The sequence below is a fragment of the Remersonia thermophila genome, chromosome 3 (genome assembly GCF_042764415.1).
Source record: "Remersonia thermophila strain ATCC 22073 chromosome 3, whole genome shotgun sequence".
In the NCBI taxonomy this organism is placed as follows: domain Eukaryota; kingdom Fungi; phylum Ascomycota; class Sordariomycetes; order Sordariales; family Chaetomiaceae; genus Remersonia; species Remersonia thermophila.
Genome location: NC_092219.1, coordinates 2,859,041 through 2,880,482, shown reverse-complemented (window position 1 = coordinate 2,880,482; position 21,442 = coordinate 2,859,041). Strand labels below are relative to the sequence as shown.

The following is a 21,442-nucleotide window of genomic DNA, read 5'->3' as shown; positions in this document are numbered from 1 at the left end:
TCTGCTTCGCATGTCATGGGAGCATTGGAAAGTTGAAAAAGGAAAAAAAAAAGGTTGACTCTAAAAAGAACTCGTCTTTTCAGGGCATTGTGGCGTCTCTGCAGAATGGTATCAGCCATCAATGACAGGCCACGGATAGCCAGCCATAGGAGTTCCGACAACAAAGGCGAAACGTGCGAGGACAGTGTTTGAAAGAGATTAGAGGGGTGGATGAACAAATAACGGATGCTATACAACAGAAATCACAGCGTGTTGGCCATGGGAGTCCGAAATCATACGTTCAAATACCCTGACCAAAGGCCACGATGGGACACATCTGGCAACAGTATCAACTAGCTACTGTGTAGCTAGCGAGGTATAATACTTCGAGGTTGTCATGGTGGCGGGGTTTGGCGAGACAATGAAGTCTTGGATCCATTGATAGCAGAGAAAAGGGCATTGGTGTACACCTCAACCGTTGCAAAGATACATTGACTTACCACGGACTCCAACTTCAGCGCCAAACGGTCAAAGTGGTTGTTGATTTGTGTGTCTTCTCCTGTTTCATGTCAACATTGTGCTGGTATCAAGCAGGGAAACGTCCAGAGCGATAAGCGGGGGCTGTCTTATCGCTGCCTTGGCAGAGCCCCACCATGGAAGTCGCAGGCAGAGTCATGGGGCTGTTATCGATAAGCAAAGGAAACCCCGCGAAAATAGGTCACCCCACCATCGCGAAGCTCGTCATGTCCACATAAGTCCACCGAATCCACCACAACGTTCGAGAATACACGGTCAGATTAGAAGGATCAACTACATAGGCGGCACACAGCGACCCGCGAGCTTCTACTACACTTATCCCTTCTATTCATCGAACCAACTACCATCATGTCCATCACCCAGCAAGTCCCCAAGGACTTTGACCCCGAGACGGCCGATAATCTCGAGGATGTGAGAAGCCCACACCATCATCCTGACGCATGAATCAAAGAAATGTTGACACTGGGACGCCTTTAGATCGAGAAGCAGTTCGCCGTCAAGGTCGTCCAGCACATGCAAACCTACTGGTCCATCTTGGAGCGCGTCAAGGGGTCGTCGCTGCGCCTGACCAAGATCGATGACGAGATCTATGACCACCTCAAGCGTGACTTTCCGGAGTTCGACCCGGCCGAGACCATCGATGAGGACAAGATGAAGAGCAAGGAGGGCAAGGAAAGGTGGCGGAACTTCATGATGGCCTACGAGAAGAGGGTCGACGACTACAACTTTGGCACCATGCTGCGCGCCAACCCCAAGTGGGAGTACGGCCGGGACGAAACCATCTTTGGTGAGTGCCATGCTGTCAAACACGGAGAATGATGACGGTACTAACCTGGCTGTTTCAGTGCCGCGCATGCAGTTCTACGCCGTCGAGATCGCGAGAAACAGACTGGGCCTCAACGACTGGGTTTACGAGCAGGCCCAAAAAGAAAAGGCCGAGGCTGCCAAGTCGAGTTCATAAGAAGAATAATACCCACTGCGATTCCAAGTCCATTCTTGTTTTGCATATGAGAAAGTTGGCCGTGACAAGCGCGCCCCCTGCTTCTGATGCTTTCTTGCCTTCACCCTTCACCTTTTACCATTGTTCCTCAACCCCTTTTCTGGGCCAAAGTTGAGAACAATGCTAAGCGACACACAAAGCCTCTCCAAGACACCATAATGCTGCCTCTCGGGATCCTACGCAGGGCAGCCCAGCCTTGAGAATAGACTATATGGAATCATTGTTGATGATTGTCTGGACGATCGTCCGGCCTTCCGGTCCTTGAGGCTACACATAGTCGTCCAACTCTTCTTGTCCGCTCCCCCAGACTTGAATGTCAGAACCCCCTCTGCAACTGCATCGTCTGGACCTAGACGCCTCCGCTTCTCACCCAGTCCTTCTCAATTGAAACCCAGCACAGACAACAGGCGTCGCCGACCAAGACACCATCATGGCGTCATCCAAGACCCCTGGCGACATGCTGCCTATCTCGCCGACGAAACATGCGTCCTCTGTCCAAGGCGGCTCCATCCCCTGCCTGAAAAGCCCCCAAACCCCTACCACTGACGCGACCATGAGCACGGTCCCCGTCAAGGTGAAATCCAATATCAGCCACCTCTTCGCCTTTACTCCACCCGCTCACGCACCCCTTCTCGCCGTTTCCTTCGCCACCTCTGCGGTCCTTGCCGCTGCCCGCACGGCTTATGCCGTCCTTCTGGGACGTCTCTTCGAATGCGCCGCCGACTTTGGCTCGGGCGTCTTGGCCCCGGCTCCGTTTCTGGCTGAGGTTTCCAAGTGGGCTGTGTGGCTGTGCGTCCTAGGCGTGGGAATCTGGGCGTTCGCCACCGTCGACGTCGCCTCTTGGATCGTCGGCGGAGAACTCAAGGCCAAGACCGCCCGAGAACAGGTCTTTGAGTCCTTATTGAGGAGGAACATGGCATGGTTTGAGGGGAAAGGGGAGGGAGTTGGGAGCTTGGCAGTTGGGGTGGCTACGTCTGTTTTCTGCTGCCATTTTCTTCCCGTGTCCCTTTATCGCTAACAAACGGCTGCAGGCAAACACGCGAACTCCAGGCGGCCACGTCTCAGACTCTCGGCTTTCTCGTCCGCGATGCCTTCCTGTTTCTTGGCTGCGCCGCCGTCGCCCTGTCCCACTCCTACAAGCTGACCCTCGCCATGCTGGCCACGGCGGTACCGTCGGCGCTGGTCCTCTGGGCCATCGGCCGCTTCCTTGACCCAGCCATAGAAGCCCAGAAGCGGGAGCTTGCGCAGGCGGCGAAGCAAGTCAACGCCGCCGTCACCGCTATCGACATCGTCAAGGTCTACAACGCCGCGGACCACGAAGCCTTCCAGTTTGTCTCCACCATCAGGAGGTCGGCTCGGTTCTACTTTCGCCAGACCCTTTGCAACTGCGGCCAGATGAGCTATGTCAAGTTTTGGATGGTCATGTTGTTCGTAATCGGGTTCTACCTGGCTGTAGTCTTGGTCAACCGCGGCGAGCTCACGGCTGGTCAAGCTCTCACCACCTTTTATGCCGTGCTGATAGCGTTTCAGTCCGTTGAAACCTTTGGGCCTCAGTGGCTCGTTCTGGCCAAGGGGATGGCGGCGGGCCAGGCCCTGTCGACGCTCGTCAAGCAGAACGACGATCAGGTCGAGACGTCTGGGTGGCTCATGCCCTCGATGTGTCGAGGTGACGTCCGGATGAGCAACGTAAGCGGTTTATATTCACCACTCGTGCCGCACAGAGCGAGGCTGACATGACCAGGTGAGCTTTGCCTATCCGTCCAACCCGGAGAAGCGCGTTCTTCAACCCTCAAGCTTTCATTTCGAGGCAGGGCGTCTCACCTTCGTCGTCGGCAGCAGCGGCTGCGGCAAAAGCACACTGGGTAACCTCCTGGTGCGCTTCCATGAACCGCTGACGGGACGCATCATCCTGGACAACAATTCCATCTCCACGCTCGACCTGGCCTGGCTGCGTCGCAACGTCACCTTAATCCAACAGTCCAGTACCTTGTTCAACGACACGCTGTTCCAAAATGTCGCCTTCGGTGCGAATGATCCCGCCGCTGTCACGGCCGACGAGGTCCGGAGCGCATGCGCCATGGCTCTTCTTCAATCCACCATCGCCGACATGCCCGACGGGATCAACACTACCCTCGGTCCGGGCGGATACAGCCTCAGTGGCGGTCAGAAGCAGCGGCTGGCTCTCGCCCGGGCCAAGCTTCGTGACCCGCCAGTTCTGATTCTCGACGAGATCACCAGCGGTCTTGACCCAGTCAGCAAGTCCCTGATCATGGACGCCATCCGCCTCTGGAGGCAGGACAAAACCACCATCATCATCACGCACGACATTGGCCACATCAAAAATGACGAATACGTGTACGTGATGGCGGACGGCTCGATCCTGCAACACGGCTTCCGCCGAGATGTCTCGCTAGATAAGGGGGGTCTGTTTGCGAGCCTGGCTGCTTCGGCCGGGAGCGAATCAAGCTCTTCCGTGTCTAGTGATGGCGAGAGCGAGCATTATATCGACTGGCCCGACGAGGAACCCATCCGGGAGGCTCGTCTTGTCAAGTTGTTGCGTGGCACGATTGTCGACGGTCGGCCCATGTCTGTTGGGCTATTTTCAAACTTCTCTCTGAGAGCCACTGCTGCCTTCGAGAAGACATTCGCCGATCAACAGCAGCATCATCGCGCGATAGGCCCCAAGTCCACCCGGTCGACAAAGAAGTTCGCCGAGGCGGCTGTCTCGCTGCTGCCCATGGGCCGGCTCAGCACGGAGATCGTTACCCAACAAGGCCTGCGCGTCCAAGAGTCTAGGACCCCGAACGCACGCGCTGCCCTGCAAAAGGAACTCGACGCAGAGCGCCAGGCGTCCTTGGAATCGCTCGAGGCATTCTTTTTGGAGCGTCTTGCCAAGCCGAAAGACCGAAAGCAGCCACCCAAGAACGGACGTCCGGCTCCGAGCCTCAGAGCCATCTTCAAGACGGTCTGGCCAACCCTCGAGAGGATGGGGCGGGTCGAGCTAGTTCTGGGCGTTCTTTTGTGTTTCGTGGCCGCCGTTAGCACCCCCGTCTTCTCCTTCTTCTTCGCCAACCTCATCGCGGGATTCTGGACAGGCGATGGCAGCAAGACAGGACTGTGGACCGGTGCCCTGGCCGCCATTGCCGTCGTGGATGCCGCCGCGACCTTCTTTGCCTACCTCTTCATGGAGAGGGTGGCGCAGCGTTGGGTGGACACGCTTCGCGCCGAGGCATTCCGGCGTATCCTCTGCCAGCCCAAGACGTGGTTTGACAAGGACAGCCACTCGCCCAACCGCATCACCCAGTGCTTCGACCGCAATGGCGAGGAGATGCGCAAGCTCGTGGGCACCTTCGCGCCCATCATGCTCACCGTCACTGCCATGGTCGCCACATCACTGATCTGGGCTATCGCCATCCGCTTCGACCTCGCCCTGGTCACGTTGTCCGGATTGCCTGTAGCCGTGGTCGCCGCGCGTGCTAACTCGTTGGCCAGCGACAAGTGGGAAGCGCGATGCGATGCAGCCGCGGCCACGGCCAACGCCATTCTCAACGAAACCTTTTCGCAGATCCGCATCGTCCGCGCGCTGACGCTGGAAAGGTTCTTCTCGGATCGGCACCAAAGCAGCAGCTCAGCGGCGTACAAGCTGGGGCTCAGGCGAGGAGCCTGGGTCGGAGCTACCTACGGATTGCACCAGTCCCTCGGCTACTTTCTGACGGCCCTCGTCTTTTACTATGCGTCCAGACTTCTCAGCGACGGCCGCACCACCGTCACCGACGCCATAAAGGTCATCAACCTGCTTCTCTTCTCCATTGGCACCTCTGTCGCCATGCTTGCCAACCTCCCGCAGATCGCCGCCGCAAAGACCACCGCCGTCCAGATGCTCTACTACGCCAACCTTTCCCCAACCTCCAGCCACGAATCCCGCGGACATCTGCGCCTTCTCGGCTCTGCTTCCCTGCTCCAGATCCGCATGAACGCTCTCCGTTTTGCCTACCCCTCCACCCCGAACAGCCCCATCCTCCGTAACATCACCTTGCAGTTCAACGCAGGCACCTGCACCGCCGTCGTCGGCGCCTCTGGGTGCGGGAAATCCACGTTGGCGAGCATCCTTCTCCGCCTCTACGAGCCACTCCCGACGGGTCCCGACGACGACGCCAGCGCCGGCCCTTCCCGCATCAGCACCGCGCAAGCGTACCCGCTCACCTACGCCGGCCACCCGGCCTCCCTCCTCCACACGCCCTCGCTGCGCACCCACCTCGCCTACGTCCCGCAGCAGCCCTTCCTCTTTCCCGCCACCGTCCGCGAAAACCTCGCGTACGGCTTGCCCGACGCGTCGCCGCTGCGCGAGCACGCAAACCTTGCGCGCGCCGCAAGGCAGGCGGGCATCGAGCCGCTGATCGACTCCCTCCCGCAGGGCTACGACACGGTGCTGGGCGAGGGGGGGCTCGGCGTGTCGGGCGGGCAGGCGCAGAGGCTGTGCATCGCGAGGGCCTTGGCGAGGCGGCCGAGGCTGCTCGTCATGGACGAGCCGACCAGCGCGTTGGACGCGGAAGCGGCGGCGGATGTGAGGCGGGTTGTTGCGCAGCTGGTGTCTGCGGCGGCGCGTGAGGGCGAGCAAGAGGGCGGCATGGCGGTGGTGGTGGTGACGCATAGCAAGGAGATGATGAAGATGGCGGATCGCGTGGTGATGCTGGAGGATGGGGTTGTGGTGGGGAGCGGAAGATACGAAGATTTGATTGAGAAGGAGGGGAGATTTGCAGATTTGGTGGGTGGTGGCGAGACTGTTGCTGGTGGGCGGAATGGGAAGAGGCAGAGGGAGAGGGCTAGGAGAGAAGCGCTGAAGAGGTTGGAGGGTGAGATGTAGCCAAGGATGGATATGGGTGCATGAGAGATGTACTCTCATGGTGTCAAGTCCTTTTCTTAACTTTCTATGCATTCCATGATACACCCCGAAGGAAGCCTTATGGTGATGACTTATAACTAACTACCTGTGATGTCTTAGCAAAGGCTGCAAAACTCAATGACATCAAGCCTGTGTTTACATTAGTTAGCCCCCTGAACGTTGGCCCACCAACAGAATGCTTGATACGATCGCTCGCCCTTCCAATATCGGTCCTCCAGGGATCTTATAGTCCTGGTTGGCGTCCGTATTCTGCAGGTTCATTATGCCCACAGAGCTGCATGTACATACCGTTCTATTTGCGTTTTCCAGTGCGTATACGTTGATCAACGCTGACTCTTCTGCGCACACAGGGTTCGCCCCATCCATACCCGGCCCAGACGTCCCTTCACAGTTCTAACACTCACCATCGTCATCATACGCCCCAGGAAACCTCCTCAACCAGCCAGCCGGGACGATCACGTTCTCAGAGCCATTTTACGTTCCAATGTGCACAGTGCATGGAAAACTGCGGCCTCCCGCCCAAGTGCGCCGACATGATCTCATGCCTCACCATGTACATCCCTCTGCCTTCAATGCCGAGCTGGCACCAGAAGAGGAGACACATGGAGAATTAGACAAGAATGCGAACACACCCTCGGTACTAAGCGTCGCCGACGGTGTAGTTGGCGAGGCCGCCGTGGGCGAAAGCGTCTCTCGCGAAAGCGGCCAAGCCAGCCAAGAGTACAAACGGAGAAGGCTGGATGCAACGGTGTACCGCTACATAAGACCAAGTACCTCCAGCTGAGCAAAACCGTGGTGCGTGGGAGGCTTGAGTTTATCTTGGGCAAGAAACTTCATCTAGGTACATCGCTGCCGAGGGAGCATCGGACCGTTCGGCCAGGTAGGTATGCACGTAGTGAACAAGCCCTCAACTCCATATCGGCGCATCAAGCCATCCATCCAAAGGAACACCATCTTAGGAGTCCCTCCTCGCCAAGCTGAGAAAGCATGAACCCGAGTCAGATGGTTGAAAGCTCCATGCAACACGCATCACTCCAGATGATGCAGACATTTCACCCAGGGAACTGTTGTGCTATGGACTATGAGCTGCACCGTCGATATTGGCGGCTATATCAACACATGCTGTTTGTCAGATCACTATTGGGGGATATTTGGACCACTTGGCCCGTCCTACCCCATACAGCGTCGACGTACGAGGCAGTCGAACGCAAGGTTGCTCTGTTGAATACCCCTGGCGACGGGTGCGTTGCTGCTAGACGCCAGCTATGGGGTACATAAGCATCCCCTGGAGATTGGCGCTGTCAAGATGAGATCATATTAGCGAAGATGAGCATCGTCGGCAGATGGAAACGGATCGCGATCCAAGCTGTGTCCTGTCCCCCAAGACCCTTCAGATAGCCTTTCGGAAAAGCCGACCTCTGCCGGCTCTGCGATAGTCCTTGGCAAACATGGCGTCTTGTTGCGAAACGTGAAGTCCATAAAAGCATTTCCGAACCACCTTGCCGCCTCCCGCTTGAGACCCGTCATGCAAACATGCAACGGGTTCATATCCCCAACGGTCTCAAGTTTTCCCACCTATGGGGTTTACCACAGAAAGGGGTATACAGGAGCAAAATAGATGTCATCCCAGGAACAAAAAAACCACACAGGTTGAAGTACATGCATCGACGTTCCCAAACAGGCCCGCACGCGGCCCCGCAATCTGGGGTGTTACACCGGCTGGGACGTGAGCTCGGCAGTGCTCTCTGCCCTGTGTGCCAATCGGGGGCCGAAGTAGGGCCCGAGGATATCTGAGGAGATCGTCCCGTGTCTGACGGGGGTGCTGGTGCCGGCAAATAGCCATATTATATCATTACCCGAGTCCGCCTCCAATAAGTGGTCTGTGGTCGACGACGCTAGCAATACTTCCCAAACGGGCATCAACTCCCGCCGATGATGGAAAGCCATCTTCCAAAGTGCCAAGGTAGGACACTTCAGTCATGCTTTGCTTTCAGCCGCTGCGCAGCTGTCGACCTGGAGACCCGACCGCCGCAGATACCTATCAATCAACTTACACCAACGGCATGCAAGAACGACAAGGGGCCCTCGCATACCCGGTTGCGGGACGTGACGCGGAAGGGAGCAGAACCTGCGAAGGCCAAGCGTTGAGACGGTGGAATATTCCACATACCTCATCACCACGTGTGATCAGAGCCCTGCGAGTGGCCCCGGCGGAAGGGGAGCCAGGGGGCAAGGGCGGAGGCCGAAGAGTGACCGGCTGACCTCTTCTTCAACGGCTCCAATACGGCCTCCCCTGATCGGAAGAACGCGCCCTTTGGCGGAAAAACTCTGGAGGATTTCCGAGAGGAAGCATGAAGGGGAACGCCGCAGGATGACGTCCCTGTGCCAACGACCGACATCCTGCCGGGGGCACTATAAAGCCCGAGGATCGAACCTCGGGACCGGCGTGCTATCCCCCAGGATTCCAGCCTCGCCGTCTTGGACCTCCTGTAGCGCCGGCACCGTGCTCCCGTTGACCAGGAAATCAACCTTGTTCTCTCACGCTAGCAGCCACCATGGTCCACCTCGCCTCGGCCCTCCTCGTCGCGGCCAGCGCGGCCTTCGTTGCCGCCGCCCCGGCCAGCGAGATCTTTGAGCGGCAGGCCACCTGCTCGGTCCAAAACAGCTACCCGACCGTCAACTCGGCCAAGCTTCCCGACCCGTTCGTGACCGCCAGCGGCACCCGCGTCACCACCAAGGAGCAGTTTGAGTGCCGCCGGGCCGAGATCAGCAAGATCATGCAGCAGTACGAGCTCGGCGTGTTCCCCGGCCCCGCCGACCGCGTCGAGGCCAGCATGAGCGGCAACAGCATCTCGGTGCGCGTCACCGTCGGCAGCCGCACCGTCTCCTTCTCGGCCTCGATCCGCAGGCCCGGCGGCGCGGGCCCCCACCCGGCCATCATCGGCATCGGCGGCGTCTCCATCCCCGTGCCAAGCAACGTCGCCACCATCACCTTCAACAACGACCAGTGGGGCGCCCAGGCCGGCGGCGGCTCGCGCGGCCGCGGCCTCTTCTACGACCTGTTTGGCAACAACCACTCGGCGGGCTCCCTCACGGCGTGGGCGTGGGGCGTGGACCGGCTCATCGACGCGCTCGAGCAGGTCGGCCCGGCGGCGTCGGGCATCGACACCAAGCGCCTCGGCGTCACGGGCTGCTCGCGCAACGGCAAGGGCGCCTTCGTGACGGGCGCCTTCGTCAAGCGCATCGCCCTCACCATCCCGCAGGAGTCCGGGGCCGGCGGCGCCGCCTGCTGGCGCATCAGCGACGAGCAAAAGTCGCGCGGCGCCAACATCCAGACGGCCCAGCAGATCATCGGCGAGAACCCGTGGTTCTCGCGCAACTTTGACCCCTACGTCCGGTCCATCACCACCATCCCGCAGGACCACCACTTCCTCGCCGCCATGATCGTGCCCCGCGGCCTGGCCGTGTTTGAAAACAACATTGACTGGCTCGGCCCCGTGTCGACGACGGGCTGCATGAAGGCCGGCCGCGCCATCTACAAGGCCTACGGCGTGCCCGGGAACATGGGCTTCTCGCTCATCGGCGGCCACAACCACTGCATGTTCCCCGGCGGGCAGAACCAGGAGCTGAATAGCTTCATCAACTACTTCCTGCTCAACCAGGGCAGCCCGCCGGCGGGCTTTGAGCGCAGCACGGCCAACGTGGACGTGAACAGCTGGGCTCCGTGGGCCGCGGGCGCGTCGCTGTCGTGAGCGTCGTACGAAAGGTGGAAGCGAGCAGCGAGGTTGGGTTTCTTTGCGTCTTTTGGCTCCGTTGACGGAGGTGGCAAATCTTGCGTATCTAGGTACGTGTAGTAGCAGAGACAGACTTGCCTGCAATGGAATCTTCAAAGGCCTGGAAGACGGTCGTGACCTGCTCCATTCTGGCCTTGAATGTGATGCGCGAGATGAGTCGTTGGTGGGCCATGTCGAATATTAATAAGCCGTTGTCGTCCAGACACGACGTAGCAACGTCTGGCATCCGGCCCACCGGGGGCGGATGGGATCAGGGTGGTGGTGTCTGTGAACTCGGAGACCGAGGGTTTCTCGCCTCCCTTCTTCGCAGCACTATCTGCGACCACGTTCTCGCCCCTGGGTATTTTCCACAAGGCGATGTCGATCCCCCAGACTCTTTCAGTCTCTCCACCTCCCCCAATAACAGCTCCCAGCGTGTAGTTCCATTCACCACGTAGGAAGAGTCCGTATCGATGACCTGTTGGTTAATGTCTTCAGCTGCCCAGTCGCAAAGACGAGGGAGCGGCAACAATGGCCCATAGCTCGGCCCGGTTGCTGGTCGGCACGTAAGCGTCACCAAACGGTCCCCTATCTTCGAGCCGGCAAGAAATAACGCCTCTTGTAGCGAGGACAAAAGCCCCCAGCCTTCTTGAGAACCTTCTTGACCGTTTCCTGAACAGGCGCCATCGGCGTAGACAAGGAGCCTTTTCTCGTCGTGAGACAGAACCCGGCGCTTGGGGTACGCAAAGTAGCAGAATGGCCAGATGGGCTGTCTGGATCCACCTTGAAGATGGATGGAAACACGTTTCCAACACCCCGTCTTCGCTCCCGGTGCGCAAGCCTCGGATTCCTTATTGGCGGCGGCTTTGGGGTTCATAGTAAGCTCATACAGGCGGAGAGAGTTGTTTGCCAGCGTGTCTTGATACAGGACGGCTTGGCCGTGGTCGAGATGCTCGCGAGCGGCTTTCATTTTGTTACAGGCGTCTTGGTGCTTTGACCGGCGCACCAGACGATGGGCGGCGCAGGCTGGAAGTGGGTAATTAGTGTCAGGTACGGTATAGGCCCCTCGAGATCAGGGCGGAGCGCCTTGCGTGCGGTATATCGGGAAGTTGCCTGCTTGACGGGCGGGCGAGGGGTGATGAGGAGGGCTACAGCACCGAGGTATCCCGGTACCTAGGTACGGCAGGTAGTTGATGAAGTTGTGGAGAGGCGTCACATCACAGGTATAGATAGGGCTTGACGGGTGACAGCCTGTTATGGCGCCATTGGAGTTCACATGAGAACAAAGGCATAATGAACCAAGATGCGCCAAGAGGCTGCCGAGGACAACAGACAGGCGAAGGGCCTGCCGGCCCAGGAAAAGCAAGACTTGGTGGTTTATGGATGTGAAGACTGCCAACCCTGGGGGGGCCTAGTGCAAGACGGAAAAGGTGAACATGTCATGGCCGCGGCGCTCTCAAGAAACACAATGAATGCCCGTATCCCGTCGAATCAAGCCTCCACCTCCTCGGCCAGGTGCAGTGTGAACAAGACGACCAGGTACACCTGGCCGGTCACGCGATTGCGAAGGACGTATCTGAGCTTGTGTGAGCGTTTGCGGCGGTAACTGAAGGGCGTGTGTAAGAGTCCGCTCCGTTCGTCGCCCATCGCGCCAAGCTGGCAAGCCAACAGGGACCGCAGGAAGGGGAGGGGAGAAAAAAAAAAAAAAAAAAGAACGGGCACATACCTCAAACCTTGGCCGTCCCAGTACCCCATGATCGGCAGGTTGAACCCCGGCAACCGCAACGCAAAGTCCTTGAAGTCAAGGTAGGCGTTGAAAAAGTCCACGGCGTACCATCTCCCATACTCCCACACCCACTTCTCCTTGTTCCCCCTGCCGAGGGCCCACTTCATCCTCTGCTTCCCATCCTCGGGCACCCCGATCTCCCTCCGCCACGCGCTCCCCTCCTCGTCGCCTCCTTCCTCCACCCACAGCCCCCCCTTGCGCGGATCGTGCTCCCCGCGGCCCACGTGGACCGCGTTGAAGGAGCTGAGGGCGGGGCCGTAGAGGTACGGCTCGTCGGCGTACGCGTCGCCGTCGAGGCCCGGGTCGATCCACCACTTGACGATGTTCATGGCGGTGTTGAAGCCCGGCGGGAGGCGGTCCCGGATGGGGTGGTCAAAGTCGTTGCCGAATTGGAGGTCCGTGGCGGGGACGCCTGGGCGGAGGCCAGGGCGGCCTGGCGAGGGGGAAGCGGATCTGCTCCTGCTGCTGCTGCTGCTGCTGGAGGAGCGGCTCTCTGCAGCATCATTCTTGTTCTCGCCGTCCTCATCGCTGTAGACGGCAGGATCGGGATCGCCAACGTCTGTCCTGCGTCTCCCGCCTCCGTCCACCTCCGCCGGCCCGTCCCCATCAAAGAGCCGAAACCTCACGGCGATGCTGTATTGATCCCCTTTTGCCTTGTGCGGCTCGGTCTGAAAATACGGCGACGTCGTTGGCGCGTCCCTCGGAATCCCGTAAAAGTTGTGCACGCGCACCCCAACGTGTGCTTCGCAATGCCGACTCTTGATGTACACCGTCCCCTCCTCCGTCTCTTCACCCCTGCCGCTCTCAGCGTTGCGGCCCGCGCGCCCATTGTTCTTCTTGCTCTGCCTCTTTACCGTTCCCTCCCCCTCTTCCTCCCGCCCCGGCTCATCTCGCTCATTGTCGCTGCTCAGCTCAGATGTCTCCGAGAACGACGATGACGACACCGAGGATGACGAGTCTGAAGGTGAAGACGAAGGGGAAAAAGAGGGGGACGAAGTCCGGGATGCAGCGTCCGCGGGAAACGTGGGGAGGTTGACGGGGACTTCGACGTGGGTGGAAATATCGTACCCTGGCCCGGCGGTGACGCGGAGGAGATATTTGGGCTGGTGTTGGTGTGCGGTAGTGGTCGCCATGGGTGAGCCGAGGACTAGTGGTGAACCGAGCTGAGCGTGTGAGCGTTTTCAGGGAGCAGATGGTAGAGCCTGGCAACGGTAATTTGTGGATAATATCCCGAGACTGGCTGGATGAGATCGCAATCGTACGGTGTATGCCGCCCATGCACGGCTTTCAAGCCAGCTCGTTCGCAACAAGGACTGATAATCCCGAATATAAGCTGCTGCAAGTTGGAAGTTATCCGGTGTCAAGAGAGCATGAGCTCCCGTGTCATGCGATGACGTCGTTTGCCCCACACGATCTGTTGTCTTCGAACATGTCAAGTCGGGTCGGGAGCGGCTCGCTCCACGCCGGTGGCGGGAGGCTTTGGCTTGCGCAACCGGCCACCGTTGTTTGGCCATCCACGAGCACGTCAGGTTCACCATGGACACACATCGCATATGATCAGCCCAATGGGACGCCGGCTCTTTTACACATCTGGCCTAGTCTATTCCCGTCCGCAATCGTCGGTCAGAGATAGCACGGTATAATACACACACGCTGTGCCCATCCTCTAACCCCCCAGCTTCACCCAAGTGACCGTCAGGGGGCATCTACTCGTCATCCTCTCCCTCGGTAAAATACTCAAAGTCCGCCGGGGGCCTGGCCTCCTCATCGCCCTCATTGTCCTCATCCACGGCGGTCAGCACGCCGGCCGCGGCTGCCGCTCCGCTACCCGCGCCGGCAGCCGCAGCAGCACCGCTACCACCCAACCTCGCCGCCCGGCCCTGTCCGCGCGACGTAAGCTGGAGCAGCTCGGTAAGCTCCTGGATGTTGTTGCCGCCGCCTGCCGACCAGTTGGAGAGCAGCGTCTGGGCCGCATTCCTCGGCGCCGCGCCGGCGCCTCCCGCACCAGCGCCTGCCACCGGCGCGCGCTCCGTGGTCACCTTCTTGAGCTTCTCCTCGATCAGCGTCTTGGGCTCGCCGGGCTGGGAGTCGTGGAGGAGAATCGGGCCGCCGGTAGGCTGCAAGCGGTGTTAGCAGGTGCGAAATAGCCATCGCCGCGTGGGGAACACAGAGGGAACGAGCAGGACTCACCTTCTTCACCGGCTTGTACCGACCGGCCGGGAAGCTGATGTACTTGAGCTGGCCGGGGAGCACGCGCGACATGTTCTCGATCTCGTAGCCAACCTTCTCCTTCTCGACCTTCTTCTTGTCGTTTCCGCTCGAGGCAGCCTCCTTGTCGGTCGCGGCCTCGCCCTCCTTCTCCTTGGCTCCTTCTGCCGCCTTGGTCTTCTTCTCCTCGTCCACGTCCATCTTGTCGCCGCCAGCGGGCGCGGGGGTCTTGCTGACGGTGGGCGTGTCGATGTCCATGCTCTCGCGGCGCTGGGCGCGCTCCTTCCGCTGGGCGCGGCGGCGGGCCTGGGCGGTCGTGGACAGGATGGCCGTGGTGACGAGGGCAGGGCCCTCCTCGACCTTGACCTCCTGCTCGGGCGGGTAGTCGAACAAGCTGGGCCTGGTGGCGCAGTGGAACTTGATCGCGGGCATCTCCAGGTCATGGTCGAGACCGATGATGGAGGTCGGGGCGAAGCTGAGCGACAGGAAGTGGGTGAAGGGGAACCAGTACCAGTACTGGGTGAACACGGCCATGCCGACGATGCCCGGCATGTTGAGGTTGCCCGTCTGGGTCTGCAGCCCGATGGTGCAGTTACGGCCGCCGGCGTCGAGGATGCCGAGAGCGAGAGCGGCGCCGAACTTGGTCATGGCATCCTCGTGGCGGTCGCCCACCACCTTCTTGAGGGTCTTGCGGATGGACGTGACCTTGGGGTTCATGGCCTCGTTCTGCTGCACCATGATCATGGACAAGGCGATGAGGGCGCCCTGGCGCACAAAGTCGTTGGGGTCCTTCATCATGGGCTCGAGCAGGTCGATGGCCTCCTCGAGGCCGGTGCCGGCGCAGGCGATGCCGAGGGCCATGGCGGAGCCGTAGCGAACGTGCGGGTTGTACGACTCGGCGAGGAGCTCCACCATGCGCGGCACGCTGCCGGGCTTGCGGAACAGGATGAAGCCCAGGCTCATGACGGCGATGCGACGGACGTCATCGTTGACGTCGCTGACGGCCGTGTGCAGCAGCTTGCGCACGGCCTTGTTGCTGCCGGTGCCGCAGTAGGCCAGCGCCACCGTCAGGATACCGCCGTAGCGCAGCGTCGGGTCCGGGTCGTTGAGCAGGCCGGCGATCATGCTGTCGGCACCCTCCTGGCGCCCGTACATGATGAGCGCCATGCCGAGGGCGCAGCCGCGCACGATCTTCTCGTGGCTCGTCTCGTGGGCGTAGGTGAAGAGGGTCTCCAGGGCCTTGGCGTTACCGGTTCCAAGCATGATGAGACCGATGGCCAAGCCGACGGCCTCGCCGTTGAGGGCCGAGTCGGCGAACAGGACCTTGGTAAGATCCTCGTAGATCTGCTCGCTGCCGCAAGCCATGCCGGCAATGCCGAGACCGAGGGCGCCGCCGTGCTGGATCACCTCCTCCTCGGCGGCGTTGAAGAGGGAGCGGAGGCTCTCGAGGGCCTCGGCGCCGTGGTTGGCGTGGATCAGACCGTAGGCATACAGCGCGCCGCCTTGGCTGAAGATGGAGCCGCTCGAAACGCCGCCCTGCTTGGGGAGGTAGGGCTCCAGCAGCTTGCGCGATTGGTGGATGTTGCCGCGGTGGATGACGCCGAGCGCGGCGGTGGCGGTGAACTTGGACCAGTTGACGGCCTTGCCCAGCCACTCGAGGTTGTCGCGGAAGAACTTGTCGTTGGTGGTGCCGGCGTTCATGAAGGCGTTGCAGAACGTGACGGCCGTGTGGAAGATGGAGTTGCGGGCGTCGAGGCTGTCGCGGACTCTGTTGAGGATGCTGAGGTCCGTGTGGTTGTTGCGGTACAGGAACTCGAGGTTCAGCCGGATGGCCGTGGTGCCGTCGAGGATCTGACGGATGTTGCGGTACACCTTGGCCACCTCCTCCGGCAGCTCGTCGCCATCGTCCGCCTCCTCCTGGTTCTCGAGGAGAGGGGCCGACTCGGCAGCGGCGCCTTCGGCGGCAGCAGCGGCTGGCTTGGGCTTGGGCGGCTCACCCGACGGCAGCGCCTTGATGACCTTGGCCAGGAACTCCTGGGTGCCGTTGTCGTACAGGTCAAAGGCGATCTGGTAGGCCGTAGCGATGGAGGCGGCATCGCCCTTGGTGACCAGCTGCAGCAGCAGGGCCGAGGCCTCTTCATCCGAGTCCAAGTACACAACGCACTTGGCGATGGCGAAGTAGTCGGGGTTCGGTATGTCGTTGAGGAGGTCGAGGATGAGGCGCAGCATCTCGGTCCGCAGGCCGCGTTCTTGGACGATATCCATGCAGATGCCGAGAGCGTAGTCCATGAGATCCTCGGCGGCGCCCTGGCCCTCCTGGCCGCCCTTGGAGCGCTTGTCATCCTCGGCCGCCCGCTTGATGACGCGCCGGAGAACGTCCAGGTTCTTGGCTTCCACGGCGATACCAACCACCTGGCGGTACTTGCCCTGCTTCAGGCTGGTTTCAAACAGGCGCTCGATGGCGCTCTCGAGGGCGGCCCACGTCGTCTGGTCCGTCACCTGCGCTATCGACGCCGAGCGGCCCTCCTTGGTCGGCTGGAAGCTAGGGTCCAAAATCGTGTTGTCCTCGGCGGTGCGTGAGAGGAGCGACTTGGACGGCAGGGTGGACTGCGAGAAGGGAGTGGTGGGCGAGATGAGCGTCGAGGTCTCCAGCGACGAGGCGCCGCCGAAGGTGGTGGCGATGGCCGGGAGATCGATGGCAGTCTTGGTCGACTTGGACGGGGTATGGCGGGCTGACGACACGGCGATGTACTGGTCGATGCACTTGGAGATGATGGTCTCCTCAAACTCGCCGGGGGCGTCGAGCTTGAAGAGCGGGCCGGCGGCGAGGGCGAAGGTCATGCTCTCGTTGTAGGCCTGCAGGTGGAAGTAGACCTTGGCGAGGACCAGAGCGGCCAGCTGGCGCTCGGGGAAGGATTCATCCTCGTACAGAGCCTCGCTGTGAGTGAGAGCAATCGCGGGTCAGCCAAGACGCCTGGAACGACCAACGACACACCAGAAGCAAACATATCACCAAGGAAAGCAAGGCAGAAAACGGCATACATTTCACTCAGCGCGCCCGCCACCTCGGTCCAGACGGTGTCGATATCATCGTTCAGCGTCCGAAGGGCGAAAACCTTGAGCTCGGGCTCTTCGTCGGCAAGGAAGCCGAGGACGCCAGTCGCCGTGACGAGTCCAGGCATCGCGACGGCGTTGGGCGGGATCGATGAGGCGGGGGGGGGGAGGGCGGCAGGGAGGGTTGTTGGGGGGGCAGACAGTCTGGATCCCGAAACGAATCAAGGGGAAACCAGGATGCAAGAGAAATACACGGCTTGGGGATCGGCTGCAATCTCTGCGTTGCAGCGATGGGTGGTTGACGGAGAGACGATGGACGGCGGTGTTGGAGGTTTGGCGTTGGAGGAGAGAGATTCGGGATCCATCTGGCTCCCGTGCCTGAGCCTCTGCTTCCCACTTCCCGCCCACGACAACACACGTCAGGAAGCTCTCTGCCTTGCAGCTGTGGGGCCTGGAGTGGGTCTTGGAGCTGGGCCTGAGAGAAGCCACGCAGCCAATCGCCGCGTCCGGAGAATTCTATCTTGGCTTTCCTGTTCGGGCTAGGGCGGTCTTGGCAGGGAGCCTCCAACTCTCCCCTTCGCCGCTCTGAAGCGTGTCTTGAGCCTCGTGTACTCTGTAACACCGAGCACAGGAGAACAAGACATGGTTGGGGCATCACGCCGTAGGGGAGCTGTCCGGAAACGGTGTCTCTTGTGTGTTGCATTCGGAGGCTTGTCTAACGCAGCGCTTTTGGATGGCTGCGCTGCAACGCGGATATCCTCGAGGCAGAAGTGTCGCCCCTGTTAAGGTGGGACTTGAACCAGCAGAGGTGAGCCCTTTGCGCGTTTCCTTGGCCGGGGACCAGGAGCAAGTGAAAACCGCACTTGGGACCTGGCGCATCTTTCGCGGCGCACACTGAGCGACCAGCTTTCAGCCTTCACCCTTCAGGCTTCGCACCCTTCACCATCCCCTCTGGCCTTTTTGCTCTCTCCATCTCTTGCCCACGCCCCCTCTCAGCAACCATGCTGCTGTCGCCATTGCTGCCCTAACTCTTCCCCCCATCGTCGCATGCGAACCCTGTAGCGCGTGTGTCTCTGGATATCTGCTCACCCGGCCGTTTGGTGGCTCGCTCTCGTTTTCTCCAACGCGCCATCTCGTCCCGACGATGCGATGACGACGCCTGCAAGCTGATATCCACCAAATCCGTTCTCCCCACGAGACCTCTCTTGCAACTGCGCTCCTTTCTGGCAAATCGCTTAATTTTTTTTCTCGCCACGATTGGTGGTGCGCTCCGCTCCATGCACAAGTGGCAGAGGGGGTTGTCAAGATAAGTGAACCGTCCAAGGACAAGAAGACATACGTGGAGGCACGCCGGGTCAAGCTCGAACCCTCGCTCCCCTGAGCCAAATCAAATCAGAGGAAAAAAGGGACCGAAAAAATTCGGATACGACGCGGCTGGGTCATCGAATCAAGATGGATCTCCGGGGCATGCTCAACGACAATGGCCCCTCGACGCCGACGCCGAGCAAGCCAGCACCGCCGCCGCCGCCTCAGCTTCATCCCCCTCAACACCCACCACCGCCTCAGGCCATACCAACCCCTTCCCTTCCCTCCACACCGGTGCAGACGGCCTCGCAGCAGTCGTTCCGCGACTACGGCCACACGCAGCCGTCCCCGAGCCGGCCCCTCTCGCAGGACTATGGTGCGCATCGCATTCCTCCAGCCCCATTTACGTCTCCCCCTCCGCCTCCCTACCCAGGCCCGGGCCCTGGAGCCGGACCGGGCCCCAGCCCCTACGCGAGCAGACCGCCTCCACCGCCGCCTCTCCAGCAAATCCGGACCAGCGACGTCCGATCTCCCGCTGTAGGCCCCGGCCAAGCCCACTCTCCGTACCAACAAACACGAACCGTTTCGGCCCCTGCTGCTGCCGGTGGTTATCCTTTCCCGCCGCAGCAACAAATAACCAGTCCGGTGCAGCGACACCAATACCCTCCTCCGCCTCCGCCTCCCAGCAATCAGTACCGTCGAGACAGCTACCCTCCGCCGACAGCCGCCGCCGGCCCTGCTCACCCGCCTCCGATCGCCAGTCCGTACGGTCCGGGTCCGGGTCCGGGTCCGCACGTCGCACAGTCGTCGCCCACAGCCACGCCCGTATCGGCTCATCCTCATCTGCCCCGGGGCCATTCCGTCCAATCCACGCCGACTCCGACGTCCGCACACAGCCAGCCCGGCCAGTTTGCAAACTTTGTCCAAGGCAGCCCGGTTTCGACGCCTCAATCGCTCCAACAACCCGACCTGTACCCGCGCCAGCCCTCGCAGCCGCCGACTCCGGGTGGCGGACCGCCGCTGTCTGCTCGACCGGCGCAATCGCAAAGCATTGGCTACAGCCAACCGTCGAGCCCATACCAACAGCGCGTCCCGGCGCCACCGAGTCGTCAGTCCACCGTCCAAGCCTCGCCACCTCCGCCACCCCTGAATCAGCTTTCCCGACCAGCCAGCCGGCAAAACGTCCAGGAACCACGCGGACCCGATCCCGGCAAGTTGCTGCAGCCCCAGGGCGATACCAGGGACAGAAGCCTGAGCGTGAGCCCGAAAACACGCGTCTCCAGTTTGCCAAGCTCTGCTGGTCGGCCGGGCACCGGGGTCTCGGAGCTCGAAACACACCCTGGCCAGCAAGCACCACCGCCGATCATGCGAGACCGCGCCGTTACCCCAGGCAAGCGAAAGCTCGACGACCGCGACCTGCGCCCCGAAGAACGCGAGAAGCGAGAGATGCGCCCGGCACCGTTTGCAAACCAAGGCTCTCGTCCGCCAATGCAACAGCCATCATCGCAACAAGCTCCCCCTACGCCGGCCGCGGCTCCGCCGAAAGCCCTCCCCAAGAAGCGAACCGTCTACCGGACCGTGCCTCCGTGGGCCCAGTCCGCCCGCGATCGCCCGCTGGCGCATCCCAATCGCATCCTCTACCAGCCGGTTCCGCACAGCACGTACCCGCAGATCAATGGCAAGCATAGCCGCCACGCGTCGCCAGACGAGAAGCGCACCGCGGCACCCGCGCCGCGTGACCCCAGCGCGCCTCCGCCGCCCGACTCTGCAAGCCAATGGGGCCCGCTCGGACCATGGGAGGCTAGCATCACCAATTGGGTGCCCCAGGAGCAGCTCAGCAAAACCGTCGCCGACTTCCTATTCCAACACGTGGTCATGAATGAGGACATCGGCGAGATCCAGTCGCGCGGCGTCAAGTTCGAGATCGAAGCGAAGCTCGGCATGCTCATCGACAAGAACACCAACCAGCGCGTCGATCTGCCCGTCATGACCGAGTGCGTGCTCAGCGACGCGGGCCGGAACTGGCTCGGCTTCCGCTCCTCGATGACGGAACAGCAGCACAAGGCATTCAACCAGTTCCTGAACCGCCTGGTGCAGGAGACCCACCCTGCCAACAAAGCCGCCCACGCGAACCTCCCGCGCCCGAGGCTGCCCATCGATTACCTCCACCGCTACGAGGTGGACCGCTTCTTCGAACTGCCCGCGTCTGTCCGCGATAGGCTGCTGCCGGTATGCGTAGCCAAGCCCATCGCTTCCAAGGGTCACGGCGTCAAGGTTCGCGTGACGCACGACCAAAAGACGGACAAGGTCCTGGGCAAAATCGTCAAGGCCCGCATCGCAGACCTCAGCTTGCATTTCCCAGACCTGCCGCTTGACTGCCGCATCAGCGTCAACCTCGAAATGGACTGGAACGGCCCCATCGACGAGCTGGAACGCATGGCCGCCTCCACGGGCCGTCCGCCGCCACCCGTCCGCACCAAGGACCGGCTCAGCTACAAGCACGGCTGCTACCAGATCGACTTGACACAGGTCACCCAAAACACGCAGGGCCATAACGTAAGTTCGCCTAGCCAACATCTACCCCTCCCTAGGCTGAGTCAAGGGAGATTTCTTTTTTTTTTTTTTCTTTTTTTCCTTTTTCTCTTTTCTCAGAAGGACTCTCTCCTAACAGCCGCAGCAGGCCCACCGCATGGAAAAGGAGCACGAGCTCGAGATCGAAATCGACCCGACCCCGGTCATTGCTCAGGGCCGTCGCGCCCAGGACGGACAACCGCACCAATACGTCGAAGTGGTGGATGGGCTGGTTAATAACATTAGGATCTTGGCGAGGAAGGCGAAGGAGTTTGGGACGTCGTAGAGGACGTCCGGCTCTGGTTGGCGTTCGATGTGTCAGAGCT

The 21,442-nt window shown here is 60.8% G+C and overlaps 6 protein-coding genes across 6 annotated transcripts; 4 read left to right on the top strand and 2 right to left on the bottom strand.

Moving 5' to 3' along the window:
* Positions 1 to 864: 864 nt before the first annotated feature.
* On the top strand, positions 865 to 1,477 carry VTJ83DRAFT_3627 (uncharacterized protein; the record flags this gene model as incomplete). Its single annotated transcript, XM_071010026.1, has 3 exons — positions 865 to 927; positions 994 to 1,303; positions 1,362 to 1,477. 3 exons carry the CDS (start codon positions 865 to 867, stop codon positions 1,475 to 1,477), a joined length of 489 nt encoding a protein of 162 aa, XP_070867505.1.
* Positions 1,478 to 1,946: 469 nt separating this feature from the next.
* VTJ83DRAFT_3626 (uncharacterized protein) lies at positions 1,947 to 6,380 on the top strand (the record flags this gene model as incomplete). Its single annotated transcript, XM_071010025.1, has 3 exons — positions 1,947 to 2,437; positions 2,548 to 3,202; positions 3,258 to 6,380. The coding sequence occupies 3 exons, from the start codon at positions 1,947 to 1,949 to the stop codon at positions 6,378 to 6,380; spliced, it is 4,269 nt and encodes a 1,422-aa protein (XP_070867504.1).
* A 2,594-nt stretch (positions 6,381 to 8,974) lies between these two features.
* On the top strand, positions 8,975 to 10,171 carry VTJ83DRAFT_3625 (uncharacterized protein; the record flags this gene model as incomplete). The annotated part of the gene is made up of 1 exon (XM_071010024.1): positions 8,975 to 10,171. The coding sequence occupies one exon, from the start codon at positions 8,975 to 8,977 to the stop codon at positions 10,169 to 10,171; it is 1,197 nt and encodes a 398-aa protein (XP_070867503.1).
* A 1,512-nt stretch (positions 10,172 to 11,683) lies between these two features.
* Positions 11,684 to 13,111, bottom strand: VTJ83DRAFT_3624 (uncharacterized protein; the record flags this gene model as incomplete). The annotated part of the gene is made up of 2 exons (XM_071010023.1): positions 11,684 to 11,768; positions 11,919 to 13,111. The coding sequence occupies 2 exons, from the start codon at positions 13,109 to 13,111 to the stop codon at positions 11,684 to 11,686; spliced, it is 1,278 nt and encodes a 425-aa protein (XP_070867502.1).
* A 573-nt stretch (positions 13,112 to 13,684) lies between these two features.
* Positions 13,685 to 17,368, bottom strand: VTJ83DRAFT_3623 (uncharacterized protein; the record flags this gene model as incomplete). Its single annotated transcript, XM_071010022.1, has 3 exons — positions 13,685 to 14,095; positions 14,169 to 17,124; positions 17,229 to 17,368. The coding sequence occupies 3 exons, from the start codon at positions 17,366 to 17,368 to the stop codon at positions 13,685 to 13,687; spliced, it is 3,507 nt and encodes a 1,168-aa protein (XP_070867501.1).
* Positions 17,369 to 18,692: 1,324 nt separating this feature from the next.
* On the top strand, positions 18,693 to 21,402 carry VTJ83DRAFT_3622 (uncharacterized protein; the record flags this gene model as incomplete). The annotated part of the gene is made up of 2 exons (XM_071010021.1): positions 18,693 to 21,101; positions 21,226 to 21,402. The coding sequence occupies 2 exons, from the start codon at positions 18,693 to 18,695 to the stop codon at positions 21,400 to 21,402; spliced, it is 2,586 nt and encodes an 861-aa protein (XP_070867500.1).
* Between the last annotated feature and the right edge of the window lie 40 nt (positions 21,403 to 21,442).